The 8,087-nt window shown below is 30.8% G+C and overlaps 3 protein-coding genes across 4 annotated transcripts; 1 reads left to right on the top strand and 2 right to left on the bottom strand.

Moving 5' to 3' along the window:
- Positions 1–936: 936 nt before the first annotated feature.
- Positions 937–2,960, top strand: LOC126920685 (cytoplasmic 60S subunit biogenesis factor ZNF622). The gene is made up of 2 exons (XM_050731410.1): positions 937–2,103; positions 2,179–2,960. Exons 1-2 carry the CDS (start codon positions 1,434–1,436, stop codon positions 2,655–2,657), a joined length of 1,149 nt encoding a protein of 382 aa, XP_050587367.1. The 5' UTR covers positions 937–1,433; the 3' UTR covers positions 2,658–2,960.
- Positions 2,860–5,323, bottom strand: LOC126920701 (arylalkylamine N-acetyltransferase 1-like). Of its 2 annotated transcripts, XR_007712053.1 has the most exons (4): positions 4,994–5,323; positions 4,525–4,794; positions 3,162–3,901; positions 2,860–3,085 (listed from the first exon to the last, which is right to left on the bottom strand). XR_007712053.1 is itself a non-coding variant. In XM_050731434.1 (3 exons), the coding sequence occupies exons 1-3, from the start codon at positions 5,306–5,308 to the stop codon at positions 3,743–3,745; spliced, it is 744 nt and encodes a 247-aa protein (XP_050587391.1). In that variant the 5' UTR covers positions 5,309–5,323; the 3' UTR covers positions 2,860–3,742. The 2 variants fall into 2 exon arrangements, 1 of the variants encoding a protein (XP_050587391.1); XM_050731434.1 differs by having other exon boundaries at positions 2,860–3,901.
- A 313-nt stretch (positions 5,324–5,636) lies between these two features.
- LOC126920702 (V-type proton ATPase subunit D) lies at positions 5,637–7,463 on the bottom strand. Its single transcript, XM_050731435.1, has 4 exons — positions 7,337–7,463; positions 6,869–6,986; positions 6,311–6,796; positions 5,637–6,230 (listed from the first exon to the last, which is right to left on the bottom strand). The coding sequence occupies exons 1-4, from the start codon at positions 7,375–7,377 to the stop codon at positions 6,135–6,137; spliced, it is 741 nt and encodes a 246-aa protein (XP_050587392.1). The 5' UTR covers positions 7,378–7,463; the 3' UTR covers positions 5,637–6,134.
- Between the last annotated feature and the right edge of the window lie 624 nt (positions 7,464–8,087).

The following is an 8,087-nucleotide window of genomic DNA, read 5'->3' as shown; positions in this document are numbered from 1 at the left end:
ATTAAATTTAGCAGGTCAGTTTAAATATTTTCTCCAATAATATAAAGCTGTCCCTGAAGATTATAATTTGCTAACGACTAATCAGCCAATAACTGGAATACCACGTGACTAGTTGTATTTTGTATTTACTCTTACTTTGACTTTCAGGTGAGATGATACAGAATTGTTTTGAATATATATCTACATATTGCGAAGAATTCGAATCTAAGCATGCTTTTATATTTGAAAGATTTTGGAAGTCTCGGGAAATCTTTAATCTTGAATCTTTAAAGTTTCGATATGTGTTAAAAGTCTTAATAAGTCTAATAAGTCTTAATGCATTCAATATCTTGTATCTACAATCTACAATCCCTTTACTATATCCTACTTTTAATACTTTTAAGATTTACTGCATACAAGTCTTTTAATATTTACATGATTTTCAATACTTTTAATAGTTTTAAATATTGAATTGTGTTCAAAGTGATATGAATTTTTGTAGCATTCAATCGCTCAAAATTAAGATTGAAACCATCACTATTTCTACTTTTTTTAATACGTGTTTGTTTTTTATTTAATCCCTATGTGACCTCGCACATTATCATTATCAAAGATGCAATAAAAATTTCGTGGTTTCAATACTCATTCAATTTCTTAATTATTTCGATAAGAAATTCGTTGATGTTTGTCACTGAAATATTATCTTAACATATAACGATGTAAAAATTTATTCACTATATGAATGCAATTGAAAAAGACTTTTGTTTGCTTATATGAGTATAAAAAATAACCCAATTCGGATTGATTTAAAGAAACAATAATAATACAGTAGTCTTGTCTAATCATAAATTAAAATGTATGCTTATAACCGATACGATATTAATATAAATTAATTAATATAAAACCATGTGTATAAACAAGTATACATTTAACAGATATTTTTAGTATTAAATTTTAATTTTTCAGTCACAATTAAAAACTTATCAATGACAAACTTATTGGTGACTTTTTTGATGTTATAGTTATAATTATAATGCCTAGTTTTTTCACAAGTACATATTTCACAAGATTGTCGTCAAAATTAAGTATACGACTTATAGATAATTTATCAAAAAATTTTCTTATCTTACAAGTACAGAAGTAAATATATGTATGTTTCTGAATATACTGATGCAATGTTTGATAATAGTAATTGTGCTGATCACCAACATAACCTCAATGTTAGTGGAAAAAATAGTTGTGCACATGACGCGTCTTAGGATTCTTGTTAGAGGTATATATGTTCGTTAACAACTACTAGTATTCGTAGTATTGATTAACATAATAAATAAACTGCAGTAAATGTTATAATATAGATAATATTTAACAAGGAAATCTTTGACGCTTAAGAATAGTAAATTTATAAAGTTGTTGGCTGTTGTTAATTTTTGGTTTGTTAAAATCTATTAACAAAAATGACTTCGTCGTTTACTTGCATCACATGCCGAGTAGCATTCGGAGATTTAGATATACAGAGACAACACTACAAATCAGACTGGCACAGATACAATTTAAAAAGAAAAGTGGCTGAACTACCTCCTGCATCCGTGGAAGAATTTCAGAAAAGAGTGATTGCACAAAAGACCAAAGGTTACAAAGAAAAGGAAGAAGGAATAATAAGTTGTAAAATATGTAAGAAGAATTTCAACACAAGAAATCAATATGAAAATCATTTATTATCAAAAAAACACAAGGAGAAATGTGCAAAACAAAATGTTCCTTTTGAAACTGAAAGTGAAAATCTTGAAAATAATACTGGTCCATCGTTTGGTTCTGTAATTAAGAAAAATGTGCAAGAGGAAGTTTCTGTAAAACAACTAAGCGAAGATATGGAAGTAGATTCTGATATTGAATCTATAAATTCTGACGAATGGATAGAAGATACTGAAAATCCAATCACAAATAACAATTGTTTATTTTGCAATCATCATAGTAGATCATTGGTACGCAATCTAAAACACATGACAATTGCACATTCGTTCTTCGTACCAGATCCTGAATATTGCACAGACATTAAAGGTTTACTTGTGTATCTTGGAGAAAAAATTTTTGCTGGATACATGTGCATTTGGTGTAATGATTCCGGTAAGTTAAATTTGTATTTTTATAATTATAAAGGAAGTGGCAAGCTAATTGTGTTTGTTTATAATAAATTAACAGGAAGATGTTTTCAAACCGTTGAGGCTGCTAGGGCACATATGATAGATAAAGGTCATTGTAAAATGTTGCACGAAGGAGATGCATTAGCAGAATATGCAGAATTTTATGATTATTCATCCAGCTATCCTGATGCAGAAATTGGTGATCCAGATGCAGAGGTTGAAATACCAGAATTAGATGGTAGCGATTACCAGCTAGTATTACCATCAGGAAATATTATTGGTCATAGATCTCTGTTCAGATACTATAAACAAAGCTTAAATCCAAATAGTGCAGTTGCAGTATCAAAGAGTACAAAACTGCGTAAAATACTGTCACAATATAGAGCTTTAGGATGGTCAGAAACACAAAAAGAGGCAGTTGTAAAAAAAGCGAGAGATATCAAATATATGGAAAGAGTACAAGCAAAATATTCTACACAATTGCAATTTAAGGCAAATAAGCTGCAAAAACATTTTAGACCTCAAGTGAACTTTTAAGCTTTTCTTGAGTCACATGTATAAATGTTCCTGTAAGACTGTATTCATTTTTAAACTATGTAAATTTTATGGAAAATTTAATTGTTAAGCATGCTGCACTGCATACTTATACATTCATTGTTAACAAAAAAATTACATATATATTTGAAAAATTCGTATTTAATATAGCTTAAAATTATTTTAAAGGATTATTAGACATTAGTCATTATGAAGTGTAATGTTTATTTGGCGGATACTTTTACAAAATAATTTATAATATATTTTCGTAACATGTAACACCAATAAAAATAATACTTCTCGTGACTTTATTCTATATTCATGTGGACCCATCCAGTTATTCCTGTAATCATTAGCTAAATTACCGTTTTCGATAAATTTTTAGACACGGATCAAGAAATATTCCATGTTCTGTTAGTTTCTCATGATAGCTGCAAAAAAATGACTGCACAATCGAAGACTTCAAACATTTCGGTACTATGTACGTATAATATACTTTCAATTTACCATCAGTGAACTGTAGAATTGTAAAAGAGAGTTAACAATTGTTAAACTATCACATTCTTGACATAGGGTTTCTATTATGATACTATCGTTGATATATATTCGCATTTCTTTGCGATACACGGATACACGAATTTCTTTTCATATATCTTTTACTATGCAAACCAGAGCGATTCGTTTTATTTTGAATTAGCAGAATGCAGAACAGTGGTCCAAAGAAGGAAATGTTAAATGGATCTTTTCATTCTTGTATTTGTCAACTCAAGTATTATTGTAATATTATTACTTAATATTATCTTTTTTCCCGTCTTAATAATGGCACACCATTCAGAACACCGACAAAGGGCAATAACCGATGCCTCAAATTATTAATACTTTTTAAGAAAGACATACGGTTCGCCCTGTTTATAGATATATTTCATAAATGCATCTTTAAGACAAACATACATTAGAGACCTGTTATTGTCACACAACGATACACATAGTTTACACTACTGCTCTTTCGTAAAATCTTTTTCTGGTTATTAAAGATTTCTCAAGATTAACGTTAACTCTCATTTTGGTTTCTATTAGACTTTCAATTTTTAATCCAACACCTTCACCAACAACTTTAAAGCTTGATGGGGAGGGGCCGGTCTGATTGATTCATCGAGATCCCTGTACAGAATCGTCGCCTCTACTTCAAGACCATGCTTGTAGCATACCTTCTGCGAATATATTCCCGTTGCATCAACTTTAAACACCTGTAAACATACAACAATTTCAACACTATATTTATGGGATATCTTCGAATGCACACAGACATTTACATACACTTCGTACGAAGTACACTGCGTGCAAAAATACCTCTCGAGAAAGTAACGAGTGCATTGCAATTTTACATCTTGATAAACGAAAATCATCCCATGCATATTAATCGAAGAACATGCTGAAACAAAAGTAAAATGTGAACTTCTTACCAAAACGGCCACGCCTCCACGCACGATCGCGTTGCACATATATATACGAATAAATACATTGAATCTATTCTTTAACAAATTTGCAACTTTACGTAAATTTCTTCATGTTATTTTACGATATTAGATTTAATAAATAATTTGTTTGTCATTTACATAAAAAAGCATTATTCAGTACATAGATGTTAGCAAATTATAATTCAAATATGATGGATTGCCATAAAATTAGTACAAGCTTCCGGCAGGGAATGGTAAAGGTCACGGAGTATACAATAGTACGATTCTAAAGAAATTTTTCATCGAACTTAAAATTGCATGCTTCCACAACATTTATCATACAGAGTTATAATTTTGTGAAGAAAGTTACTATAATTACGATGATAAGGATGAAATACGATTTAGGATTATACCTTGAAACCAGCGGTTTTAGCGATTTCTATACTGTCTGCCATCAGAATGCTCGCCAGACCTTTCCCACGGAAGTTCTCATCGATACTGAGGATTCGACACTCGAATAACTCGTCGACATTGTACTTGTAAAAAAGATCTACTTTCTTGTTAACTTTGTACAGGAGTCCGAATATTATTTTGAATTTTTCATCTTTCAATTCTGCAAGGCGACGTTCAGCTTCTTCGCGCTCTCCCTTCTTCAGGATACCATTCAATGCCATACCAGCTATCTGATAGGACAGTACTTATGATCGGCAATGAACTTAACGTTCAAGGTCCATACATATCGTAAGAAAACCTTCCCTCGTCAATGAAATACTTATAACGCACAAAATAAATTCACAAGTTGAGCAACAGTACATAATCATAATCTTTTTATTGTAAAAAAAAAAGAAGGGTACGACATTCGTTTTTTTAAATTCAGCTTACCATTCCATTTTGATCCACCAGCATCCTCGAGTATCCCTGCTTTAAAGTGAGTAGACAATGTCTTTCCAGCTCGAATTGGCTCTTCCCTTTTTCGCATAGCCCTACCGCGTGATTCAACGGTTCGTCGGAGAAGAAATTCCATTTCAGATGGTTAATTGCATCGTCGAAACGACTTTCTGGAACACCCACGACCTTTAAATCATCGGACGACATCTTTGGGGTGGTCACGGCACGAATTTTCCGCGCACTGAAAGGATTTTCTACGCGCGCACTACCCTTAGTAGGGAGAGCTGACTCATATGGGAAAAGCTCCATATATTGATTGACCCAGTTCAAGAAATTTACTGGCTATAATGATTATGCATCCTTCTTAATTATTTCTAATGTGAAATTCGCGCTGATCATGTTCCAATAGTACCCATACTTTTTGATAAAGAATAAGAAAATAAACATATTGAATTTATGTTCTTGGGTATCACTGGAATACATTGTTAGAAAGAAACATATGTTTATTGTTTAATGAAAACCAGTGATGTTTTCACAAATTATATGAAATTAACAGACAAGTATTTCTGATTATCATAGAGGGAATTGAGTATTGGCGAACAAAAAGAATACAAACATAGAAATGAATATATGTGTATATATGTATATGAATATCTTTATTCTTCATAAATTTTTACTAGATAATTGATTCTATAATCTTCCGTAATGTTGCTGTTGCCGCAAATTGATCGCGTAAAATTATATCTTTATCAATATAACAATATGAGTACATTGTATGCACCAAATACAGTTTCAACAAATATCGAGTCAATAATATACAATTGATAAAAAATATTAATAACATTTTTCATTTATTATATCATATTATAATGATATATTGTAATTAAAAAATGTTAGTAATACCATAAACACATTATCATCAGTACAGTTGCTTGTACAGATGTTTCATATTTTTATAATACAATCTTCTGTATAATATAGCTATCTACTGTGAAATTAATATTGTCCAAGGATATTTGTGAAAGGACTAAATCTATTCTCATGCCTTGTTGGACTCATTCTTTGACACATTCATTCAGAATTAAAACATATTTTTTTAATACTTCAGAGTGTGAAAACATGTTGTGTACAGTGTTTAAAATAAAATATCATCGTCTCCTTCATCTAGAATATTCGCAGTTTCTACATATTCTCTGCCAGAAGCTATCATCTCTGCCCTAGCTGCTTCAGCCTGTGAAACAGTTTAAGCATTTTAAAAGATACCTGATCAAAAAAGATGGAATGGGATTATTTTTAGAATATAAATCTTACCTTTGCTTTTATTTGTTTCTTCTTATCCTGAATCTTTTTTAATCGATAGAACTCTTCTCTTTCCAATTCATCCAGCTCAGAAATTATATAAGCAAGAGTTTTTTCAATTCTTGGGATGATAACATGTTCAATGGCATTTACACGGCGGTTTGTGATTTTAATAACTTCATCCAAGGTTACAAAACTTGTTTGTAAAGACGCTAATTCCACTAATAACTTCACTGCTCTTTGATAATTCTTTTTCAATTTTGCCAATTGCTGGCCACCTCTTGCCAAACCTGCTAACTCATAGGTATCTGTACCATCTTGATAGGACTCAAACACTGGAAGATTAACACCAGCAACATTATCTTTCTTAGATCTAATTTTAATTTGAGCTTTTGTCACATTCTGAAGAACTACTTGATTGAAGTCTCCAGTTGCAAACTTGGCTTCAGCCAATGAGAAAGCTGCCTCTTTCATTACTTCTCCCATAAGAGTTTTTGTCTACATATAGAGAAGAATGAAATTGTTATAAAAAAAGAACAATCATTCATACAAATAAGTGTCTTTTTGTACCTCAATAATTTTACCCAGAATTAATCTAAAACGCATTTGCAATGCATCTGCTTTCTTCTTTAACAAACCATGACCCTTTTGTGCTCCATGTAAACGGGATTTCATTAACATTTGCGCTCTGAAAAAAAAAAGATAAAAGAATATAAATTCTGTGTTATAACATTCATAGACATTATTATCAATATAATGAAAGAAGTAAACAATATGTACACTTGCCATCCTTGTATAACAGTTAAAGACTACAATCTCGATTTATAAAAAAATACTTACATGTTAATAATACGAATGTATGAGAAATATAATTTAAACGTTTTAAATAAATAGGAATAGGGTTACACCCATCTTATGATGGATGATAACAGACTCAGAAAATTTGGTAATTAAAGAGAAAAGATATTAAATAAATGAAAAATAAGAACCACTGAAAGAATAAAATAGAGTCGTATAATTTGAAAGGGAAATACTTACCCCCGAGAAGGGAAAATCGCAAGTTTATCCTTTCCAGACATAGTTGAGAGAACTATCAAGCAGACAAGAATGAAACTGATCAGCTGACTCGTAGGACCGGAAGTTTGAAGCTGTATATATAGTTGCGCAAAAATTAGCGCGTAATTTTAAAATTAGTAAAAGGATGAAGAAAAAGGAATGTATTCAGATTTGATACAGTGGGTATATGAAACAATTGAAAAACAAAATGTCGCAACATTAACATTAGTACATAAGTTTGGAAGTATGTTTAATCAAAATTTATAATATCTTAAACTTAATTTAAATAAAGAATGAAATAAGGGAAATAGAAAACAAAAATCTTCAATGGAATATAAGTACCATACCTCCTACTCATTTGAAGAAATGAAAGATTGTTTCATGCAACGATTAATAAAAGAAAATCGTTGTTTCCGTATTAGCGACAGTAAGTCAAATAACACGTTTAGAATAGATGTTTGCGCTGTCAATCCACATAACACACGTAGAAGTTGCTGGCAACCTGGAATAATAAGGAAAGCCTCCGAAGATATTCTTATGAGAATGAACATTAATCGTCTTTGGATATAGGTTTGTATATATTCGACATAAAAACGAGAAATGAACGCTAAGTGGGAAATCTCTATTCCAGATCTACTTATTTTGGTAAATTACATTATTAATTTTATGAAAAAGAGAATGATTCATAAATCAGATATTTCTAAAGATTTTATACTAAATAAAGCAGTTCATG

The sequence above is a fragment of the Bombus affinis genome, chromosome 9 (genome assembly GCF_024516045.1).
Source record: "Bombus affinis isolate iyBomAffi1 chromosome 9, iyBomAffi1.2, whole genome shotgun sequence".
Taxonomy (NCBI): Eukaryota; Metazoa; Arthropoda; class Insecta; order Hymenoptera; family Apidae; genus Bombus; species Bombus affinis.
Note: the sequence above shows the minus strand (reverse complement) of the source record. Positions and strands in the feature narration are given on the sequence as shown.

What these genes read in the sequence shown, in the direction of transcription:
- LOC126920701 (XM_050731434.1), bottom strand. Translation starts at nt 5,308, where the DNA reads ATGGAGCTTTTCCCATATGAGTCAGCTCTCCCTACTAAGGGTAGTGCG. An exon ending in TGGTGGATCAAAATGGAATG is followed by an intron (nt 4,795 to 4,993) that starts GTAAGCTGAATT and finishes CTGTCCTATCAG; the next exon opens with ATAGCTGGTATGGCATTGAA. An exon ending in CTAAAACCGCTGGTTTCAAG is followed by an intron (nt 3,902 to 4,524) that starts GTATAATCCTAA and finishes GTATGTTTACAG; the next exon opens with GTGTTTAAAGTTGATGCAAC.
- LOC126920685 (XM_050731410.1), top strand. Translation starts at nt 1,434, where the DNA reads ATGACTTCGTCGTTTACTTGCATCACATGCCGAGTAGCATTCGGAGAT. An exon ending in CATTTGGTGTAATGATTCCG is followed by an intron (nt 2,104 to 2,178) that starts GTAAGTTAAATT and finishes ATAAATTAACAG; the next exon opens with GAAGATGTTTTCAAACCGTT.
- LOC126920702 (XM_050731435.1), bottom strand. Translation starts at nt 7,377, where the DNA reads ATGTCTGGAAAGGATAAACTTGCGATTTTCCCTTCTCGGGG. An exon ending in GCGATTTTCCCTTCTCGGGG is followed by an intron (nt 6,987 to 7,336) that starts GTAAGTATTTCC and finishes TTTTTTTTTCAG; the next exon opens with AGCGCAAATGTTAATGAAAT. An exon ending in AGAAACAAATAAAAGCAAAG is followed by an intron (nt 6,231 to 6,310) that starts GTAAGATTTATA and finishes ACTGTTTCACAG; the next exon opens with GCTGAAGCAGCTAGGGCAGA.